Source organism: Octodon degus, unplaced genomic scaffold (genome assembly GCF_000260255.1).
Source record: "Octodon degus isolate 3935 unplaced genomic scaffold, OctDeg1.0 scaffold00164, whole genome shotgun sequence".
Lineage (NCBI taxonomy): Eukaryota > Metazoa > Chordata > Mammalia > Rodentia > Octodontidae > Octodon > Octodon degus.
In genome coordinates, this window is record NW_004524740.1 from 2096170 (window position 1) to 2120524 (window position 24355).

General features: G+C 38.9%; 1 protein-coding gene across 2 annotated transcripts in view; it reads right to left on the reverse strand.

Moving 5' to 3' along the window:
- Aatf (apoptosis antagonizing transcription factor) overlaps positions 1–24355 on the reverse strand; it is a 106708-nt gene that overhangs the window by 81270 nt on the left and 1083 nt on the right. For both annotated transcript variants that reach the window (XM_023703186.1, XM_004643006.2), the window contains exons 2-4: positions 24120–24311; positions 20450–20875; positions 19758–19895 (exon numbers count right to left, since the gene is read on the reverse strand). In XM_023703186.1, coding sequence (XP_023558954.1) covers positions 19758–19895; positions 20450–20875; positions 24120–24311 — 756 coding nt within the window. The remainder of the gene's footprint in view (positions 1–19757; positions 19896–20449; positions 20876–24119; positions 24312–24355) is intronic.

A 24355-nucleotide genomic window follows, 5' to 3' on the forward strand; every position in this document is an offset into this window, starting at 1 on the left:
CAAGAAGTTGTGTTCGTATAAAGAGACTTAAAATGTATTTTACATTAAAAGCTGTTTACCTATATCCATACCTTCTTATGAGCTCCTCCAAGCAGAGGGACTTGGTAATTTTTGTTGTTGTTTTTTTGTGGGGTATTTTTTGGTCTGTTTGAGACAGGGTCTCACTATGCAGTTCATGCTGGCACTGATCTCACTTCGTAGCCCAGGATGGTCTTGCACTTGCAACAATCCTTTTGCCTCAGCCTCCCGAGTGCTAGGATTACAGGTGTGCACTAACACACTCAATTTAGGACTTAGTAATCTTGGTGCTGGCAACTGTTAGGCTCTACATTATTGAAGACATATATATAATCAAATATGTTCTAAATTTATATTATTGGACATATACATTTATATTTTGAACATACACATATTGTGTATATATATGTATATATATATACACACACAGTTAAAAATACTGTAATCTTTCTTGGTATATACTTTTTATGTTTTAAGTCTTCAATGAACTAACTGTATGCATTATATAGTATTTATTCACATACCCCTTATATAAGAGTAAAAAAATATTGTAGGCAAAGATCAATAGCCTAAAAAATATATATATATCATTTTTACAGTTCACACTCAGTGAAGACCTACTAGGTTTCACACACTAACCTCATCATTTTATGTGTACAACTGTCAGAATGCTGGGGTTATAGGTGTACACCACCATGCTCAGCTGAGACAGGTACTACAGTATTATATCAACATTTTACAGATGAATAAAATACATCATCAAGTAACTGAAAAGTCTTTATTTTCTAGACCTTCTAGATATGTATAAAACTTTCTTCATGTGCTAAAAAAAAGTGACAAAAGTCTCCTTAATACTACCAACATGATTAAGCACACTAATGAGGCTCTGCTAAAATGTCTTGTCTATATTTGGTTCCCCCATATTTGAAAAACGAAAGTGATAATGCTAAAGGAAGGCCAAATCAAATGGAAGGAAAGCAGTCCCATAGGACAAGATAAAAGAATACTTGTTTAATCTGAAAAACAGAAGGCTAAGAAATAGCTTAAGAGTCTTCAAATCTCCAAAATCCAAATGGCCAAACACATCAAAAAAGATGCTTAGCCTCACTACTAGAAATTTTTTTTAATTTAATTAAAATTTTTAAAACTTAAAGGCATAAAAACTTAAAACAAGGCAAAAAATACCATCTAATATCAAGCTCTCTAGCTATTTCTTGGGCTGAGGGTATAGCTCACTGGTAAAGCTCTTACATACTATGCACAAGCACCTGGGTTTCAGCTCAAGGCAGGGAGGGGAAGCAGGGAGGAATTCTTCTGATAATGTTTGATAACTGCTGAGAATGTGAGGAGTGTACCCTTTACTCACAATTGACAAAGTTGAATTAGCATTATGCCTCTAGAAAGCAGTCTGGTAAAGCGTATCAAAGTTTTGCACCTGAGTTAACTCCTGACCTTACCATCCCACATCTGTTTTTGTTTTTGTCTGATAGCAGGGATTGAACTCCGACCTTGCGCTTACCAGGCAAGCACTGAAGCCACTGAGCTATCTCCCTGGGCCACCCACTTCTGGAAATTAACCACAAGGAAATAGATTTCAGAGCAAAGAGGTACAAAAATATTTTAAGCATTGTTCATAAGAGGCAAAAACAGCCTGTGAATGGTGTTTAGAACAGAAAAGAACACATTCACAATTTACACTACATAATTCAGTACTGTTTGGGATAGGGACTGCATCAATTCTGTCTGAAAAAATAGTACATAACAAAGTTTTCCTTCTTTTAAAGAGATAATTGATATTAACTAAAGACTGTGAAGACTATGAAGAGGTCTTCTGAGCAGATAGAATTCTCCATACCAATCAAAAACTCAGACAAGAAAAAGATTAAAATAAAAGTAGGAGAATCAGAGGTGGGCATAAGGTTGATTGACAAGCAGATCCTTTATCCCTAGCTTAAAATTTTGTTTGACTACAAAAGATTTAACAAGGACCAATAAATGTAAGGAAAATAATGTTTACCTCATTAAGCACTGGTAAATGTAAATTAAAAGAAATGTAAATTAAAATAAGCAGACACCATTTTCCATGTATCAAAGTGACAAAGATGAAACAAGATTAAGGAAAAGTGACATTCATATAAAGAAGATGAGAATGTAAACTGATACAACTTTTCTGGAGGGCAAGTGGGTGGCAGATCAAAAGCCTTAAGATTTGGAGTACTTTGGAAAATGTACTAATTCTATATTTTGAAATTTACTTAAGGGGCCAGGGAGACGGCTCAGTAGAATGGCCTGAGTTCAATCCCTGGTTCTGCCAAAAAATAAAAAAATAAAAAAGGAAATTTACTTAATGTAACAAATTATGGATGTAAAGATTTAGCAACTGGGCTGGTGAGATGGCTCAGTGGTCTAAAGCACCTACTCAGAATAAACTAAGCTAAGCAAAACACAGGGCCCGCGGTTCAATCCCCCAGCACCACATGTCAGCCAGCCCTGCCCCCTGGTGGGCTGAGCTGGCCACACACACACAAAATAAATAAATATTAAAAAAAAAAAGATTTAGCTACAATGTTTACTTCATTATTTGTAAAAAGGAAAACCTGGAAACAACCCAAATGTTCAATAATAAAGAACTGGTTAAACTACCCATATGATAGAAAGTCTATGCTGTCATTAAAAATAATGCTGTAGGGAGCTGGTGAGATGGCTCATTGGTCTAAAGCACCTACTTAGAACAAGCTTAACAAAACACAGGGACCGCGGTTCAATCCCCCAGCACCACATGCCAGTCAGCCCCGCCCCCTGGTGGGCTGAGCTGGCCACACACACATAAATAAATAAATAAATAAATAAAAAATAATGCTGTAGAACATTTAATGAAAAAGACTCATGATCTCTGTTAGGTAGAAAAAAAAATGAGATTGCAAAACTATACAATATGGGAGCCATGGAGATAGCTCAGCGATCTAAGTGCCTGCCTGGCAAGGGTAAGTACTGGGTTCAATCTCCAGCAGTGCATGCAATGCGAGCTGCACAGTGAGGCACTGTACCAAAACTATACAATATGATCCTATTCTGTTTTAACTACATTCACAGATGCAAAAAGCAAGCAAACAAACAAAACCCAGGAAAAATATATAACACATACCAGAATATTAAAAGTACTCAGGTCGGCCAGATAGCTCAGCGGACTAAAGCACCTACTTAGGCAGGCACAGGGACCAGGGTTCCATCCCCCGTTTGTCTGACCCTGCCCTCCCCCCCGCAGCACTGAGACAGCAATTGAGACTGGGCGTGGTGGCGCATGCCTGTAATCCCAGCTCTTGGCAGGCTAAAAACAGGAGGATCACTATGAGTCTGATCTATGTAGTAAGTCTCTGTAGACCCTGTAATAAATACATAAAAAATAAAAATACTTAATTCTTAGCTGTTAGAATTAAGGAAGACTACATCCTAATTTTACTAGCTTCTTACAAATTTTAAACAATGAATATGTATTACGTTTACTGAAAAATTCACCTATTCCTTTATCTTCTATAACAGCCTTGCCTCTGTACAGGAGGACTGCATCAGCTGACTTTCCCAGGCCTTGCTAGCTCTCTTCCTAAAGAAAAAGCATGTAGGAAACATCATTTTTGGAAAAATTTGAAGTGTGCATGTACTACATTCTAAACTTTCTGTCCAGAAACAAATTCATCTTTGTATTTCTCCTACATACAACCCTATAAGCTTTGGCATGTATTTATTCCATACCCATATTCCCTAGCACTTCCTTTGAAAAAGGAGAAAGAAATAGTGACTGGGCAACATGGCCAAGCGTAAAGCTCCTGAGGTAGAACAGACCTCAGTTTCTCTGCTGGCTTTGCCTCTAACCAACAAGGAAACCTTAAACAAGTTACACAGAACTTTACTTCCTCTTCTCAGCAACCAAGGTATCAGTGCATTTCACAGGCTGAACAGACTCAACCAAATATGTGACTAGTGTTCAACACATAAAATGAAGCTATTTTTTATGATTTTTAGAGTATAATGGATGAAATAATCTACTTACACAATAAAAATACCAATACAATTGATAATCTCAAAATATATTTCATTTTCTTTTATCACATATTATTTACCTCTCCAAGATATATGAATTTTTACAACTGAAGAGCTTCTCTACTTGTAGAACTTTTGCTTATATAAAACAGTGGGCTAGGAGGTTGATCCCTAGGGCACAATGAGACTGCAATGGAGACTGAGTGTAGGGAGCTGCGTATAACCGCGCCCTGAGATGGCGCCGGTTTCCGCCTTCCACCCCCTCAGGGGGTGAGCGCTCCTGGTAGTAAATAACTCCATAAAAGGCCAAGGCTTGGGCTAATGCATTGCTTCCGCATACCTGGACCAATGGACAGTACATACGTGGCACCCCATGGTTGGAAGCCCTGAGACTTATAAGCTAAGAGCAGGGGCCTCGGGAGGGAGAGAAGACAGATGTTGGGAGAGCAATAAAGAGCTGCGCAGAAAACAACCAGTGGTCGCGTCTTCCTTGCTGGCAAGGCCGCGCGCAACAACTGAGCATGGTGGCAAGCACCTATATACCCAGCGCTGGGAGGCTGAAAACAGGAGGATCACTGAGTCTGATCTGTATAGTGAGACCCTGTAGACCCTGTACTAAATACATAACAAAATAAAACACCACAGTGAGCTTAACCAGTATGAACTCTTCTCAATTAACAGCATTTCTGAGACAGAAACTCAGTTTAGTGCTCAAGCTGGCCTTGAACTTGCAATCTTCTTGCCTCAGCCTCCTGAGTAGCTGGAATTACAGGCATGAGCCACTGCACCTAGCTGCATTTGGGCTTTTTCCAGAGGCAATTTTACTCAACGGTTCAAAGAAAAGCAAAACTAGTAGATTTGAATCTAAACACCAAGTGAAATAGTAATATTATACAAAAATCATCTACAAATTAATAAGAACTCAAGTTAAAGTCAAGTGTAGTCTGTGCAAAACCTTTCAAATGTGTAAACTCATCTGGGACAATCGATGAACACGGTAATTATAACATTATAATAACCAAGACAATATGTCTTAGGGATAGCCTAACATACAGATGATTCATAAATGACATTTTGACCTATTTTTTCCCCTCTCATCCTTGTCCAACCCCTCTTTTCGTGAAACTGCCATTAAAACTTAATGAATGTAGCTCCAAAGCAGAATGTTTACCTGGCATGCACAAAGCCCTGGGTTCAATTCCTAGCACAGGGGGTAGGGGGAAGATAGCTTAAAAGAATGCTGAGGCATAGCTCAGTGGCACAAAAAAAAAAGGCCAAGCCCTGGCTCAATCTCTAGCACTTGAAGACAAAACAAAAACTAACTTCAAGAAAGAATATATCATAAATTGTAAGCTATTTTATTCTCTGAGAAGCAGACGTGGACATTTGGAAAAGTATAAAAGTTTTCATTTTTCCCCTTATATACGTTATATTGCTTACTTTTCTTAAAGCTATAGTACTACATAGTTATATTTTTAACATAAAAGATCTTAAGGACAAAATTAAATTAAGCCCCATATAATTCCTAATAAATTTCATAAATACAGGGCAGGGGGTCTCTGATGAAAAATCCCTTGCAGATCATCAGGGTATTTCTAGAGCTAACCCAAGTATTATTAGGAAACTATGAGTAGGTATGTATTACCCACCATAAAACTGCTGAACTAGTGATCTGATTCAATGTTTATAACTGCTTTTTACATACTCTTAATCATCAAGATGGAAACCGCCACTTGCTTGGACCAAGGCTTCCAAAAAAAAATGGTAGTAGAATCCAAATACTCTTAAGAATCATTTCATGATAAAGTTGGCTTGATATCAAGCATAGGTCTATGTTTGTCTCCATTCCTGGGATTACCTGGGTTATAAAAGGCAACTTCATTTATAAGTATAGTTACTGTTATGGGTGGAAGGTCTACAAATTCAAAGTAAACAATTTGGGGTTGGGGAGATGGCTCAGTAGAATAAGCGCTTCCCTGGCAAGCGCAAGGGCATGAGTTCAATCCCCAGTTCCACAAAAAAAAAAAAAAAAAAGTAAACAATTAAAATTCAAAACTATCACACCTTCTACATTTAACCAAGCCAGAGAACCAACAAAAACCAAACATCCATTCTACATGTCTTCTAGGAATTTTGTTTTCCTTTAAACAAAGGACTTACTTTCTATGTCTACTCTTTTAGCATTGCCCTCTCATTTGGATCATTTGTTCCTATTTTAGTACAATGTATCCCTAAGGAGTTTCAGTGAGTTGTGAAATAATTGCTATTCAACATAGAGGAGAGAGAGGAAGAAAAATATGAAAGAAAGCACAGGATTAACTGCAATTGCCACTACTACTGAGAAACTTGCATCTTGCACTTTTACCATGTAAATAATGCACAGATCCTGTGGGAACATGCCAAACACTGGGATTCTTAATTAATGGAGCTCTTTAATGTGCAAATCAGGAACAAATTGCAAGTTCTGACTTGCATTGATTATGAAAACATTAATTGAATGAACAAGACCCTAAGAAAGACAGAATCACAAGTCTTCCAAGAGACCAAAAGAATACAAAGCTCTGGAAACCAGACAGATCTGACCAATGTCTAAAACACAAACCTACACCTCAGTGTTCCCCTTCGTACACGATGAATTAAAAAAAAAAAAAGAAACAACAAAAACCAGTTTAGTCAGAAAACGAACACTATAAAAGCATTTATTTTACCATTTCACATCAAAGAAAAAAAAAAAAAAAGAATATCTCACCCTAGGAGCTTATATAGGCACTGCTTTCAAGGGGGAAAAACACTTTATATAAATACACACTTATACATCTATAGGTGTAACAAAACAACACTGTCTCTTTAAAAAAAAATTCATCCTATATAAATTATAGCCATAAACTTTTCCTGCAGTGCAGCCTAATTAATTCTTGTTCTATACACAAAGGGAAATGCTGGGTGACAAATGGGTGTGAAGCCAGAAAGCTGCCAGGTCTGCAAAACATTTTCTACTTCAATTTATAAGCAATTTTGCAGTAAATCATCAACCAGAACCTGGAATCTTAGGAATCTCTGAGTGTCCAAACCACATTATATCACTTATCAAAGAGAGAAGGAAAAAGAGCTTAAAGACATCTCATTTTTCAGTTCTAACCCACATCAAAATCTAGAAGCTGTGTGTAATCTATTATTCTCTTCTGGGTAAGGCTTTACTATCAAAGATATATATTTCAAGCAAAAATGACACTATAGGTTGATGCAGCCCATTTCTCTATCCCTAGAAGTACTGTATCATGTATCTATTACCATAAGATATATTTCTGGAGTTATCTGGGAATAAACGCACAACTATTTATACCCCCACTGTCAATTCAAGCAAAATGTTCACAATCAAGCCGAAGAAAGGAAGGGTTCACGGGGAAGCCAGTGGAAAACAGGTAGGTGGGGAACGAGTACTCCAAGGAAATGAAGCTACTGGAGAGGAAAATGAAAACCTGTGAGACAAAGAAGAAAGGTAGCCTGCTTCTCTGTAGTCAAACCTTTCCTCCACCCTTAACCCATGGCAACCATTGACCTAACCTCTGTCCTAGTAGTTATACCTTTCCAGGATGTCATATAAATATAAACTGTACAACTTTTTAAAACCTGCATTTCTCACTTAGCATAACACTTCTGAGGTTTATCCCTTTTCATTACTAAGTAGAACGTCAATTTATCCATTTGCCCAATATGTGTGAAAGAAATCCGAACTGTTTGCAGTTTTGCTGAGTATAAAAAAATGTTGCTAAGGGGCCAGGGAGATGGCTCAGTGGAATAAGCGTTTGCCTGGCAAGTGCATGGGCATAAATTCAATCCCCGATTCTACCCCCCCAAAAAAATGTTGCTTGTTTAACTTTTAAAAAACAATTTCTAAACTGTTTTCACATTTTTTTTTTTTTTAATTTAGTACAGGGTCTACAGGGTCCCACTACTAGATTAGATTCATAGTGACCCACCTGTTTACAGCCTCCCAAGCACTGGGATTACAGGCCCATGCCACCACACCTAGTCTCAATTGCTGTCTCAGCATGCCCCAGGAACAGGGCCAACACAGCAGGCCCAGGGATCAAACTCCCAGCCTCTGCATCTGCCTAAGCAGGTGCTTTAATCTGCTGAACTATTTGGCTGGCTGTAAAACTGTTTTTTCAAATGTTGTACTATTTTGCATTCCTACCAGAAATACACAAAAGCTGCTCTGCATCCTTGTCAGCACTTGGTGTTGTCGTTTTTTTAGTTGTATCCTAATAGGAATACAGAGGTATATCATTTTGGGGTGGTTTTTTTTGGCAGAACCAGGGATTGAACTCAGGCCCTTGCGCTTGCCAGGGAAGTGCTTATTCCACTGAGCCATCTCCCCGGCCCCTATCATTGTGGTTTTAATATGTATCTCTTTCAACATTTGATTAAATTAACCCAGTTAATTTAATGATTGGGTTAAATATGTTTCATGTACTTCCCTCACATCATTTATCTTCCTTGCTAAGGTGTCTATTCAAATCTTTTACCTATTTTTTAAACTTGTTTTTAAATAAGTATTTTTTATTGTTGAGTTTTGAAAACTCTGTATCTTCTGAGCACAAGTCCTTCATTAGATATGTGACTTGAAAATACTCCCATGGGGGACAGGGAGATGGCTCAGTAGAATAAGTGCTTGCCTGGCAAGCACAAGGGCCTCAGTTCAATCCCCGGTTCTGCAAAAAAAGAAAATACTCCAAATCCATAGCTTGCCTTTTCATTCTGATAGCGCATTATTAACACAGCAAAAGATTTTAATTCTGATTTGGCACAATCATCAGTTTCCCCTTTTATGGACTATGATTTTGATATAGTATCTAAGATCTCTGCCTGAACTTCTGGCCAAGGGGTTACCAGATATAGCTGAGGGCAAAGGCATATTAAGAACAGGGATAGCGCAGAGGTGTGCTCAGGTTAGAGCTCTTGCCTAGCCATGTGCAAGGTCCTGGTTCAAACCCTAGCGCCACAACAGAAGGGAGTGGGCGAGAGGTGAGAGGTGGTTGAAAAGGGAAGGTCAGTGATTAAACGCTGAGACCCCAGGCTACTCACAACATAGAATGATGGCAACCACAAAGGGGACTGGCCGCCCTGTAGTGACCATGATTACATAATGAGTGAAGTGCTGAAGACAGTGATGTTGAGAGCTCCAAAAACTATCTGGCTAGATACTTCTTTTACAATGGAAACCACAAAGAGCCCCATCCAAATATACAAAATTTCTAATCAACTTTTTGGTGTCCTATCATTAAAAATTAACAGAGAAGGGCCAGCCAAATAGCTCAGCAGATTAAAGTTAATGCAAGCAGGCGCAGGGGCCACGCGTTTAATCCCCAGGCCTGCCATGCCAACCCCACCCCTGAGGCGCACTGAGATGGCAACTGAGACTGGGCGTAGTGGCATGCCTGTAATCTCAGCTCTTGGGAGACTGTAAGCAGGCAGATCATTACAAGTCTGATCTAGTAGTGAGACCCTATAGACACTTCCCTAAAATAAAAAAATAAAATAAAGTTAACAGAGAAAGCAACAGATCCCCAAGTACCTGAGGAAAAATGTCTAACATTGTACCTGGGTTAAAGTAAAAGGGAAAAACAGTAGAATAAAGGAAACAGTATGTAGAAAATAAATAGCATGTATATCCTCAAAATCAGAATGTGACAGAAGAAATACAAAAAGCCACAATAGAAGGATTAGAAAGCTGAGGACATGTGTTAAAAATTTCAGGAAAGTGTTTGCCTGGCAAGCACAAGTGCCTGAGTTCAATCCCCAGTTCCACAAAAAAAAAAAAAAAAGTCAGGAGCAAGGCGAAAAGTACAGAGGGAAAACTTAGAGTCATTGGGATAGTAAACAAAAGGCCTTTACAGGGCCGGGGAGATAGCTCAGTCATAAGCACCTACCTGGCAAACACAAGGACCCCAGTTCGATCACGATCCAGCATGCCAGAACACCAGGTATGCCATGGTGCCCCAGGAAGTGGGCATGGTGGCACATACCTGTAAGCACTTGGAAGGTTGAGAAAGGAGGATCACTGAGAGTTTGAGACCAGCCTGGGAGCTACAAAAGTGAGTACAAGGCCAGCCCAAACGGCATGGTAAGACCCTGTCTCAAAAATAAATAAAAAGGCCTTTACTTTTACATAATACCAAATAAAAGGACTTGCAGAGAAAAAAAGAATATATCATTATGAAACGCTGAATTATGAAATTTCAGAAGTCTATGAACGAAGTCTCTAGTTCCCAAACAGGAAACAAGGAAAAACAAACAGCAACATCAAGAATCAGAATGGCTTCTTAGCAGCTTTGGAATCTGGAAGGCAATGCAACACTCTACAGAATTCTACATACCACCAATCAATTGTTAAGAAACTAAAGATATCTCCACACAATTGAAGTCTAAAACAGTTCCCTCCCGCTTGCTCTCACTCACCAAGTTTAGGAAAGGACTTGCTTTACTAAAACAGGGCATTAGCCAAGAAAGATCCTGGAGTAGGAGCTACACCATACCAAGAAGCTAAACTAATCCCCAGGATGACCCCATGCAGAGATTCCAGTAGACCCCATGAGAAGGTAACAGATCAGAGCAGGTCAGAAGCTGTGCAAGAAGTTTTAGGAAGAGGGAAAGGGATTTGATGCAATGATTTTTTTTTTTTTTTTTAAACAGAGTCTGACTATACTGCCTAGGATGGTCTCAACCTCCTAGGCTCAAACAATCCCTCTGCCTCAGCTTTCTGTGTAGCTGGGACTACAAGGCATGCTACCACATCTCGCAAATCTTCAGGGGGATTCAGACAATGGGAGAAAAGCTTGGGCTTAAACTGCTACAGAAAAAAACTACACAAACAAAAATGTAACGATCATTAACTCTAGAAAACAAAATGGCAGTGTGAGGGAAAGAGAATTACATAAATGTAATAATGTAAACACTGAATACTGGTCTAACCAAATTATAACACAAGCATTAGGGGACAGGTTAATAACACAAGCAGAAAATATTCATGTGTACAGAGGAACAAGAGCAAATCATGTGGCTGACAATGTAGCTCCGGGGTAAGAGTATTTGCCTCAAAGTCCTCAGTTTGATCCCCAAACCAGAAAAAAAAAGAAAAAAAGAAAAAAAAAAGAGAAAAAAGAAAAAAGCTGAATTCTCATTTTTATACTGGGGAGTCAGTAACTAATAATGCCTAAAACTGAAAAATCAAGTAGAAACAATGTTAACTACAGATAAACACATGCATTCCCCCCAAAAAATGCAATAAAATAAATACACTAGTACAACAGCATAATTTCACCAGTCATATATAGTCAAATGTGAGTTAATTAAACAAATGTATCAAAAGGTACAAATGTACCACGCTATCTAGAACTACACACAGAACACTGGAGTCCTACTATGGAACTAAGCTACTATAAGTCAGTGTTGCCTCCTTAGGAATGCAGGGCCTCACCCCCCCAACCCCTGCACCCTGGGGATGAACTTACAGCTCTGTACGTGTTAGGCAAGTGCTCTTCCAATCAACTAGACGCCAGCCCCTGTAATGTCTCACTACTGACATTGTTTCTGGTGCTGAGGACAGCCCTCACTTTCTAAGAAACCCAACCCCTAAACGGTGAAATGAATTTTCTAACCAGATTGGCTTCAGGAGCTTTTCAACTGGCTTAGCTTTCTTGGCTCTGTAATCAATTAGGGCAATCTACTCAGGGTGGGTGGAGTGAAGAGAACACTCTCGGGGTTGGAGATGCAGATCTGTGGTACAGATTTGCCCACTGTGTACCAGGCCCTAGATTTTGCCTCCAGCAGAGAGGAAAAAGGAAGGGAAATGGAGAAAGGGAGAGAAAGAGAACACAAATCTGATGATCTTTCCCTGGTACCACTGCTTCACTGCTTACTGGAAAAGTACTTGCTCTGTGATTAGCTTATTCTCTATATACCGTAAATGCTCAATGAACCAAGTTGGATGAAGTAAACAGTAGCTAAACAGAAACCAAAAGTCTTTCTACAAAGAACTTATTTTCTAATAAACAGACCAAGGATGGCATGTTTTAAGTGCATGATGCAACATGTAATATGTGCCAGCTTTTATCTCAATGCTAAGTCAACAGGTATTATGCAAATATGAAACAAAGTTTCAAAATGGTTGCCTTCCTTTCCCACTTATAGTTTAGGAAAAAAAAGAGAACAATAATGCCCTGTGGTGGCAAGAGTTTAGGGATACAAATGTTGCAGAAAAGAATTTAAATTGTTAATAGTTCTTCTATGCTGGGGAGATGGCTCAGTGGAATAAGCACTTCCCTGGCAAGCATAAGGGCCTAAATTCAATCCCAGGTTCCTCAAAAAAAAAAAAAGAATTAGGGGATGGGGAGATGGCTCAGTGGAATAAGCACTTCCCTGGCAAGTGCAAGAACCTGAGTTCAATCCCTGGTTCTGAAAAAAAAAAAAGAAGAAAGGAAAAAACAGTTCTTCTAAGGGTCAGAGAAGGAATATATTCCAAAAAATCTAAAAAAGCAGAGAGAAAAGTATAATTCCTTTGTGCCAACTACTATATTTTCAGGGAGTACAGATGTGTGCAGCCCAATAGTGCACCCACTAGCTACTGTGGCTGGGTCTTTCCCAAATTCTGGAGTCCAACCCAGACTTGGAACATGCTCAGAACTCACTACCCCAGGGCTATAGAGTCAGTTCCTACTTGAGGCTAAGGAGCACTTGAAACATGATCAATCTAAATTGAGAAGACCTGTAAGAACAGAATACATGGGGCTGGTGAGATGACTGAGTGGTCTAAAGCACCTAATTAGAACTAATTTAGCAAACACAGGGACCACGGTTCAATCCCCCAGCACCACATGCCAGCCAGCCCTGCCCCCTGGTGGGCTGAGCTGGCCACACACACACACACACACACACACACACACACAAAAGAACAGAATACACTCCCAGATTTCAAAGACTTAACATGAAAAAAGAGAACACAAAATTGTCTCACCACAAAATTTAACCTGTATACTAACAGATTAAAATTTTATTTTCATATATTAGGTTAAACAAAATATACTATTAAAATTAACAATCTGCTTTTTCTTTTTAAAAATGTTTACTACACAATTTTAAATAGTCGGGAGCTGGTGAGATGGCTCACTGGTCTAAAGCACCTACTTAGAACAAGCTTAGCAAAGCACAGGGACCGCGGTTCAATCCCCCAGCACCACATGCCAGCCAGCCCCGCCCCCTGGTGGGCTGAGCTGGCCACACACACACACACATAAATAAATAAAATTTAAAAAAAATTTTAAATAGTCTATGTTTAAATAGTCTATGTCTTATATTTATTTAGGCAGTGCTACTTTTTGACTAAATCTGTATAAGGATGTTCATCAAAGCGTGTTTTATAAAAATAAAAAACAAAATCAGGCTGAGTATGGCTGAGTTGTAATCCCAGCACTTGGGAGGCTGAGGCAGGAGGACTGCCAAGAGTTTGAAGCCAGCCTGGACTACATAGTGAAATCTTGTCTCAAGAATAAACTGTAACCATCCATCAATAGATTGGTTAAGTAAATCACAGTAAATCTATAAATGCAATATGTGTAGCCACTGAAGTTGCTGACATACAAAGCATACCTACATGAAATAATACAATGAAGAAAATAAGTTTAAAGTAGTACACAGGGACCGGGGAGATGGCTCAGTAGAATAAGTGCTTGCCTGACAAGTGCAAGGGCCTGAGTTCAATACCCAGTTCCGCCAAAAATAAAAAATAAAGTAGTACACAGTTATATAATTCCATTTTTGTTTTTTAAAAAGTATGTATCCTTGGGCCGGGGAGTTGGCTCAGTAGGATAAGTGCTTGACTGGCAAACACAAGGATCTGAGTTCAATCCCCGGTTCCGCAAAAAGTATGTATCCATGTGTGTATGTGTAAGTACAGAAAAGTCTAGAAAGATAACAAAATGATAACCTCTTGACAACAGAATTACAGATAATCTTTACTTTCTCCATTTTGTGAATTGTTTAAATAAGTGTGACAAACTTTTGTAATTAGAACGGTACTATTTTTAAAAACAAAAAACTCAAATGAAAAGATCACTTACTTACGTCATCTTAGGTAGGTGAAGTCTGTAGTAATGAATCCTTAAACTGACACAGTGCTATACTTGGAAAATATTAGTGCCTTTACCCCAAGCAATCCTTAAAGCCATCCCTGCAGGTAACTGAGAAAATATATCAGGGTTCCCTGGCACAGTGTTAATAAGCATTCACTGACTTGCCACCGCAGGCAACTAAATAAGAAGGGTGCAGGGTGGGATTCACTGAGAACAATGGTTAACTACAGGACACAGAAGTGAAGTAATGACGCACCGGCAAAGAGGATCTGCACCATAGTCTTCAGTGTCTGGAATTCTGGCTCATGTGCACACACTATTGACTTAAAAATAAGTAAAATTTTAAAAATAGAAATATTATCTGACTTCATGACTGGACATGACTTACTCAAAATTTAAAACTTTGTTTTGTTTTTTGAGACTTATTCCTGCCAGGTGGTCCAGGCTGGCCTTGACCTCATGACTGTCCTTCAGAATATTAGGATTATAGGCATAAACCACTATGCTAGGCTATAAAACATTCAAGGTGTACCTCAGTGCATAGGTCAAATTAGCAATAAAAAATTTAATCTATTCAAGTCAAAATAATAAGGGCTCTTGGGGAAGGGCCACAGAGTGAATATAAATTAAACATAGGAACATAAAGGGGAACAAAGAAAATATACATTATTAATAGAAGAATTTATTTATAAATTCTCAGGCAAATATAAAAATTTCCTTTCCTCTACCTTTACATTGCATTACACTATGTTCTTAGATGTTTTGCTTATGGGAAAATACCAAAATGTCAGCCACTATTTCTATTAAAGGTCTTTAATGATGCTGCATTTTAGACCTGCAATGAAACATGGCTCACTGCAGTTCGTAACGCATCTCATTAAACACATTAATAACATGCGTTTTACTAAAAGGTCAACTTATTATGGCTAAAGTTTAGCTTTCCTTTAATCATTTCATTTCAAGCTATAGACCAAATTCCAAAAATAAAAAAAATAACTAAAAAAGACAGAATGCCCATTATTGAAATGCTCTCAATTCTCTTACCAGTCAACTTACTAAAAAAAAATATGGCTCATGTTTTTATGTGAAATAATTATATCAAGACTTAAAAAAACTCTTGATATACATGTTAAAATGTGTAGATTAATAAAAATTAGATGGCTGTTAATTGCTTCAAAGTAATCCAGAAAGGGGTGGGGGGTCAGTTGAAGTATAAACGGAATCAAATTGGCAGTGTTAGAGCTGGCGGTATACCTCAATGACAGAGTGCTTGCCTGGCAAGTATCTAGCCCTAGGTTCAATCCCTAACATCATAAACACAAACACAAAAAAGGGGAGTGGGAGTTACCTGCTCAAGCTATAGATGCTACATGGGGGTTCGCTGCACTCTTCTCTCCACTTTCATACACACTGATATGGTCCATAATGAAAAATTTTAAAGAATTCATGCTATTGTCTTGTTCCTCACATGTCATGACCACCATCATAAGGGCCTGGCTCCCAATAATAAAACTGTTGAAAAAGAGGGGCAAAGCTAACCTATCTGGCAAGTAGCTTTGTGAATAGAATATCCCTTAATTTTGTTCCAGTTATACTTCATGACTTATCATATATGCACCCACTAAAATATAAAAAAATACTGTTGAAATCATTTCATGGTTCAAGAGAGATAATTACCAACATATAAATCAAGGTGACTGGGGACTGAATTCATGTGTGGGGGAGGGAGAAAAGAAAGGAGATATTTGTGTACTTTCTAAGAAGTAGACTTAAGGTGCTGAAGGTACAAAGTCCTGATATTCAGGAATTTACTGCACCAGACTTTACTGGCAATAATTAGAGCTATGAGAGTAAATGACAATACAAGGAGAGAATACAGTACAAAATGCTACCAAACGATAGGAATCTCAATATTATGTTTACACTGAGAGGGTAAAAGAAGCCTGATGGAGCCGGCGCGATAGCTCAGTGGTCTAAAGTGCCTGCTTAGGCAAGCTGAGGCAGGCACAAGGGACTACAGTTCAATCCCTGGCACCACATGCCGCACCTGCCCCGCCTTCAGGGAGGGCTGAGCTGGCAAAAAAAAAAAAAAAAAAGAAAGAGAAAGAAAAAAGAACAGAGAAGCCTGAGAAGAGTTCAGAAAGGTAGAAGAATCCAAACAGCATATACAGATCACCAAAGCCAAAGGAAAATATTTTAAAGTAAGATTAAATCATTTAGGTAGGAAAGAACTCAAGTTTGGCAACAAGGAAATACCTGCTTTCCAGTATAAAAGGCTGAAGTTAAATTAAAAATATTAGAAAAGGGGTCGGGGAGAAGGCTCAGTGGAATAAGCACTTCCCTGGCATGTGCAAGGGCCTAAGTTCAATCCCCGGTTCCGCAAAAAAAAAAAAAAAAAAATAGAAAAGACTGTAACTTGGAAGCCACTCTTCCCAGAATAGCTATTTTAAATAATATAATGAATCTGACTTCTAAAAAAAGTTTAAAAATCACTGAATGAGAGAGGAGAAAAGGAAGTCTCCTAGATCATAAGGTAGCAGAGAAGTTGGTTAGTTACACTAGGGCAGTCATGTAGTTGAATACTGCCAAATGCTTCTCGGAAGAAAAAGAGAATAGTATTTACCATTTATGCTGTGATATGTGCCAGACACTGTGCTAATGCTTTATACTGATTATGTCCTTTAATCCTAAGAACCATATTATCCCCATTTTACTGCAAAGTAACTTGCAAAAGGTCACATAGCTAATCCATTGCTGAGATGAAATCTAAACCTAGGCAGTCTGACTTTACCTAAAAGACTAAGCAAATTGAAAAGAGATTTAATTAAAGACAATATACTTCAGCGTTTTTTCTAGGGTAGGTAAAAATTCAGGCTGTGTTCCACAACAGCTATAAAGAACAGTATAAACTGGTTACCCAGAATAATATGGCCATGAAATTATTAAACTTTGCTTACTAAAACAAGGAAGCATACAACGCATTAGCTCATACTACCAAATGAAAGTTCAAACAAATGTTACAGAAATTCTGGTTAGGGCCGGGGAGATGGCTCAGTAGAATAAGCGCTTGCCTTGCAAGTGCAAAGGCCTGAGTTCAATCCCTGGTTCCACCAAAAAAAAAATTCTAGTTATTAGAAAGCTCCCTATTTTCTCAGAATATATTACACCAAACAAACATTTCTTTTTTTCTTCCCTTTCCTCCAAGACCCCTCTGTCAGACTGACAGACATCTTTCAGATTAAATAAAGTTTACCAAATAAGACAGGGGCAAATAAGCCCCTAAAAAAGACAGATTAAAAAGATTTAAAATATTGTAAAACAAAAGTTAAACAATAAAATGGCTAAAGAAACTAAATGAAAAAAAAAGAAACTACATGACAGTCAAGAATAAATGTGTCCATTGATGCTAACTCTTCAAATGCTTCCACTTCAAAGATCAATTTTTACAAAAAGGAAAAGAGGACCAACAAACTGAAAAGGTCTTACAAAACATTTAAGACATCTAACCTATTGTAGTTTAGGTCTTATTCAAAGGCATTCCAGAAATTAGGGTACTGGGGCATTAAAAATAGCAGAGAAGTGTTCCAAAAAAAAGAAAGAAAACCATCAATCGCTCATCTATTTAATGGAAAGAGAGAACATTAAAGAAGAGGATATGAAAGACCCATCTCATAACAGATCCAGCATGAGTCCTAAAAGAACTGTCCAGTTTTTTCACAAAGGAGACAGATTTCAAGTATAGGAAGCCATTCCTAATTAAACCCAGTATCATCCTATATAAGAAATATTCACAATTCCCTATTCTAGAAATTCTATACTTTTAACTCCAGTGGTTTAAGATGGCTTCACCTATAGTAGATGCCAACACAGATGTCATTGTCCCTTTCAACTCACACTGTCAGGCTTTTAATTTTTTGAGATGGGGTCTGCTTTCTAAGTGACCTCAAAATCCTGGGCCAAATAGCTGAGCAGATTAAAGCACCTGCTTAGGCAGATGCAGTGGCCGGGGTTAGATCCCTGGTGTGCCCTGCTGACTCCACCCCCATGCACGCAGAGACTGCAATTGAGACTGGGTGTGGTGGTGCACACCTGTAATCTCAGTTCTTCGGGAGACTGAACACAGGAGAATCACTAAGAGTCCGATCTACATAGTGAGACCCTGTAGACCCTTACTAAAATACAAAAAAAAAACCTCCTGGGCTTAAGAGACACTCGTGCTTCAATCTCCTGGGTAGCTGGGACTATAGGCATAAGCTAACTTACCTGCCTTTAGTTTTTTTGTTTATTTGTTTGTAGTACTGGAAATTGAAAGAGGGAGTACTAAACTACAACACCACTCCTTTTATTTCTTTAATCAAGACCAAGTTTCATTAAATTGCCTAGACTGGCCTCAAACTTGTGATCCTTCTGCCTCAGCCTCCATAATAGCTGAGATCAAAGATATGTGCCATCATGCCTGGCCCAGCCTAAAGTTTTAAATGGCAAACAGAATGGCTGGGGATGTAGCTGAGTGGTAGAGCAGCCCTGGGTTCAATCTCTAGTACAACAACCACCGGAACAACGAAAGTGCAAACAGAAACACTACCTCTGAAATGCAATTAAAAAAGCGATTCAAACCACAGCAAACTCACCCCAGATGTCCCTGTGCCCCAGTCCTTTGGTGCCACTGGGCACACAGGAGGCAGTGTGGTGCCGAAGGAAGACTCCTAGGTCATAAGGCAGAAAAGCTGGAGTTTTAACCTCTGCTGCTCATGAACAACCTCTGTAACTTTGGGCAAGTGATTTTCTTAGGTCTCAGTTCTCTCATCTGTAAAATGAGGGAATTGGGAACCAAATATCTCTAAATTATTTTTCTCTCTAGGATTTTTTGACTTTATAAAAATTTAGTAATTTTCTTCCAAAACTTAATCCTGTCCTGCAGTCATCATTTCTCCTCACTCTTCGCCACCTAAAGGCAGACATATATAAAATCATCTCAGTACATTGTTGTAAAAACCTCCCCAAGGATGGCGTCTTTTAAGTGTATGATGCATGATGCAACTAACTTAAATGAACTGAGCTTAATCATTCATCTTTTCCCTTTTGCCCTATACCAGTGAGCTATCAGTGTTGCATAAGCCTAAGCCTTACAGAAGTTGCTCAGTCACACAGGGGCCAATGAGAACAGGAGAAAAGAAAGTAGAGCAGACATGACTCCAATGTCCAATCTATTTCAATCAGTTATTTTCATTTTCGATCCGACCAGCATCCCATGCCCCCAGCCCTGCCCGCCAGGTGAGCTGAGCCAGCCGCTAAGACTGGGTATGGTGTTGTACACCTGTAATCCCAGCGTTGGGAAGGCTGAAAACAGGAGGATCACTAAGTGTAAGCTGCGTAGTGAGACCCTATACCAAATACATTAAAAAAAGGTTATCTTCATTTGATAAAATGATTAAACTGCTGTTTTTAAAAACAAAAAGCAACACTATTATAACATCACTAAAATTAAACCTTCCCTTTTTTTACCAATCCCAACATATACCAATGTACCTTAGTAGTTCTACATATCCCGAAACAGCATAGTATTCTTACTGTTTTTCAGGGCGCTGATAAATTCTGAACCACCTTTGTCCTTGAAAACAGGGAAAACATCTGGTTGAGGCAGCTGATTGGTGGTCAACAGAGCTTTTTGTAGTTTGATCCTTCCCTCCAAGAGCTGGTCCCACAGTGCTAAGAAAGAAGAAAACAGAATCTGACCTATGAGTTAGAATAAAATCTTCCCGAGATGGAGACAGGGGAAGGACAGGAAACCAGCCTGGTCTCTTTGGCAGAACCGGGAACTGAACTCAGGCCCTTGCGCTTGCCAGAGAAGCGCTTATTCCACTGAGCCATCTCCCTGGCCTCTCCAGCCTGGTCTCTAAGCAGCACAGCTTCATCAATTTCAGGCCATGGAAACACTCTCTATTCTGGGAAACACATTCAGTATCTTGGAAACAAGCATTTGTTAAGAGGACAGGAAATGCTAAAGCCCGAAGAAAAAACACTCTGGTCTTCAATCTTCCATAGTTGCTAGAGGTACTAGCGCAGAATCAGCTAAGCAGCTCAGTGCAGAAGCGGCTGGCTAAGCAAAGAGGAATGGGGCTTTAGGCCTCTCACTAAGTGAGGTGTGTCACAAAAACTAATTGGAAGGACATCCGAGAGACTGAACAGCCAAAAACAAACAAACAAGTAGACCAAAAGTAGAGACTCTGAAAAACAAGGGAACAGCAAAACCATGTACAAACCTATCTGGTTCTTCACAGCTCTTCCCTTTTCCACTTCCTCGGAAACCTTGGTGCTGGAGAAGGTCAGCACCACACCGTCATCTTCACTCCGCCTGTCTCCTCCGGCCCTGTCTCCCTCACTCTCACCCTCCAAGTCTTCTTCGCTGTCCCCTTCTTCCACGCCACTTTCTTCCTCTTCTCCCTCTTCACTGCTCCCAAGGTCATCCATTCCCTCAGTAAACTTTTCAAAGTCACTGACGCTCTGGAAACTAAAGCCTGGTGCTTCTGCAGAGCAGCTCCCACTCTTCTTCCAGGCTGGGCTGCTCCCTTCAGCATCAGCAGCATCCTGTTCCTCAGAAGCACTCAGGTTGTCCTCCTCAGAGTCCTCTAGACCCAGTGCCTCTGAGTCTCCATCTTCAGAACTCTCCTCATCAGATATTTCTTCATCTGAACCAGGAGGAAAGAGAGAAAAAAAAAAAAAAAAGGTGTTACCTGTATTAAAATATAAGACCATATCTATCATTTCAACTAAAGAACTACAGGCATCTATTACAGGGAAATTTTACTATTATATTCAATTCAACTTAAAAGTAATTATCCACCTACTATTTCTAAAATGCTAAGAGGGAGACAAAAATGAAAAAAAAAAACAAAGAGAAGAAGAAAAATGCTTTGGTCTAGAGCCCTATAATCCCAACACTCTGGGAAGCTGAGGCAGGACAACTTCAAGTTTGTGCCCAGCCTGGGCAAGTTAGCAAGATCTGCTCTCGAAAATAAATAAACAAACAAATAAATAAAAACCTAACCGGCTAGGGGTATAATTCAGTGCAGAGGTCCTAGGTTCAAACCTTTCTACTACAAAAAACAACAAACAAAAAACGCTTTTTCAATACAGTGGCACACCTCTAATCCCAGACATCTAGGAAGCTGAGATAAGCACATACCTGGGCCACTTGGTGAGACACTGTCTCAAAATTGAAGATAAAAAAGTAAGTAAGAAGTTCAGAATATAGCTCAGTGGTAGAATGTTTACTTATCACACATGAATAGGTTCAATGGCGCTATGTTCAATTTGCAACACCACATTAGAAAGATAAATACACAATAAAATAAAATTTAAAAATGCTTCATTAAAATTCCAGCAGCCCAGAGGAAAGTCAAAATTTAATTGTGGGGCAAATGAATTGAATTGAAGGGAAGGGAAGGGAAAAGAACACAAGAGAAGACAAGATAAAATAAAACAGTATAAGGAGCTGGAGACAGTGATACATGTTGTAATCCCAGCTAGTTGAGAGGCTGAGGTTGGAGGATTACAAGTTCACTGTTAACCTGGGCAATTCAGCAACAACAAGAGAATAGCAAGATTTTAAAATAGGTATTAGATAGCCAGAATATAGCTTATCATTAACTACCCCAAATGCACAATCTCTATCACACCACTGTACTCTGGGTTTTTCATTAAGTATCCATTATAAGGCAGGCATAAAGGCTAAGAAAAAAACCTCTATGCTTGTGGAAAAAAGAGTTCATGGTCTGACAGGAACAGAAGTTATGAATGCCGATAATTACATTGCAGCATCATCAGTACACAGTGTACAGAGATGTAACTGTTTAACTCTCCCTGGAAAGTGAGTGAGGCTTCATGTTAAGCAGACACTATGATTTTACTTAGAAAGCATAAGGAACAGGTCATCAGACAGAGGAGGGGGAGGAAAAGCCTAAACAGTGCTGACATACATAATTTTAATGAAGCATTTTTAGATTTTATTATCTATTTATTTATCTTCTTAATGTGGTGCTGCGAATCGAACTGGTGGCAGATGACGCTAGAGAGTTTCCAGGTAATCAGGCAAGGCCCTGTCTTCCTAAACTAGATCCGATCACAGACAGTGCTACCTACACCTGTGCTTGTCCTATGCTTGTGGCATCACCTGACACTGAAGACGCTTTTTATGTTTATCCAGTATTTTCCATGGTAAAGTATAAAACCTTCAGTCTAACAAGCATGATTATTAGATGGAGGTCCAGGTACCAACAACCTTCTTTAATAAAATACAGATTTTATGAAAACACAATGGGTCTTTGATACTTCCTTAAATAAATACACATACAACAAGACACAGCCAAGGCTGTCAAAAATATAAATAGGAAAACTGAAAAAAATAAATAAATAATCCTTTAAAGTTTTTAGGGGGCGGGGAGATAGCTCAGTAGAATAAGCACTTCCGTGGCAAACGCAAGGGTCTAAGTTCAATCCCTGGTTCCACCAAAAAATAAAATATAAATAAATAAATAAATAAAGTTTGTAAATGTATGCATGCTATTTCTTTTTTCTTTTTTGGGGGTGAGCCGGGGATTGAACTCAGTCCCTTGCGCTTGCCAGGCAAGTGCTTATTCTACTGAGCTATCTCTCTGGCCCCTCCTAGTCTAATGCGTGCCACTTCCCAAACTAAGAAACATTCATGGGAGACAGAAGAGAAAGGGAATGTAAAAAGAATTAAGACGTGTTATGTACATGTACAATTCCCTATGATAAATGCAATCATTATATACTGCAAATATGTACTACTAAGTTTTTTTTAAAACTCATATAGCTCAGTAGTTCTTGGAGTCAGAGTGCCTTCACTTAATAGTTCTTCCACTTAATAGTTGTATGACCTTCAGCAAGTTACTTACCAATTAGACCCCCCTTTCCTTATCTACAAAATGGGGGGAAATAATGCCAACTTCTTGGATTTTGGGAGGATTAAATGAAATGATACAGATCATGGCAACAGTGATAATATTTTTGAAAATGTACTGTATCCCAGATTTTCAGAATTTAAAGAACCATTGTGGCTGACGTGGTTAAGAGTTCAATAAATACTATCATATTCATCTCACGATTGGTCCCTTTATCAGGCTCTAGACAAAGAATGTGAAATGCGTTTATCTGGAGCTCCCAGAACTACATCAAGAACTAAGTCACAGATATTATAACCTGAATTATTGTTTCTTTTATATTATCTATGGTTTCTCAACATGGCACTCCTGCCCTCCCTAAGGAAAATAAATGGCATCCTAATAACCATATCCGACCCCTTCTTGAACTTTGAGAAAGGCACAATTCTCTTTGTTGTTACTGTTGTTTTTAAGATAGGGCCTTGCTATGTTGCTCAGGGTTAACTCACGATCCTTCTGCCTCAGCCTCCTGACTACTAGCATCACAGACACACACCACCACATTCAGCTGAGAAAACACAGTTACTTAAAACTGTAAATCCACATCCTCCTGTCTTACAGTAGTGAGAGAAGCATTCTGTCATTTTTACAGTGGCAAAAAGTGAGTTTCACAAATAACTGATACTATACAGTAAGTCAGTGTAAGATCTGAAAGACCAAAGGAAATGAGTCAAAATCCAAAAGGAGGACACTCATCAGACATTGTTTTAAACATACTACCTTCTCCAATATCCAATGCCTTTTCTTTCACTCCATTTTCAGGAGAATTTTTAATCTGTATATAACACCAAAAATTGATTCTCTGGGCTTGAGGTTCCTTATGAAATGAAAGGTCATTCCTAATACCAAATCAATGGTCTCTCCTAAGATAATAGGTAGAGACGTACAAACCTGCAGAAAACATATATATATAAAGGATTTTAACCGTAAAAATTTATGGGAAAAGTTCAATGCAAATACATCTACTCACCAGATAAACCTGGCAGAGTCTGCTCCCAGTGGTCTTCATTCCAAGCTTTTCTAGAGGTGGCCTTGCCACAATACCTTTTGTCTGTGTCCAAGAGGGAGGCAGATGCCAGTTTTCTAATGCTACCCACTGCCAGGAAATCATCTTCCCCATCTTCCCCTTCATCAAACCTGTCAATCACTCTGGCTGCTGTAGCTGTAGAGGAGGAGGAAAAGTAATCACAATCTAAAGTTAGAAGA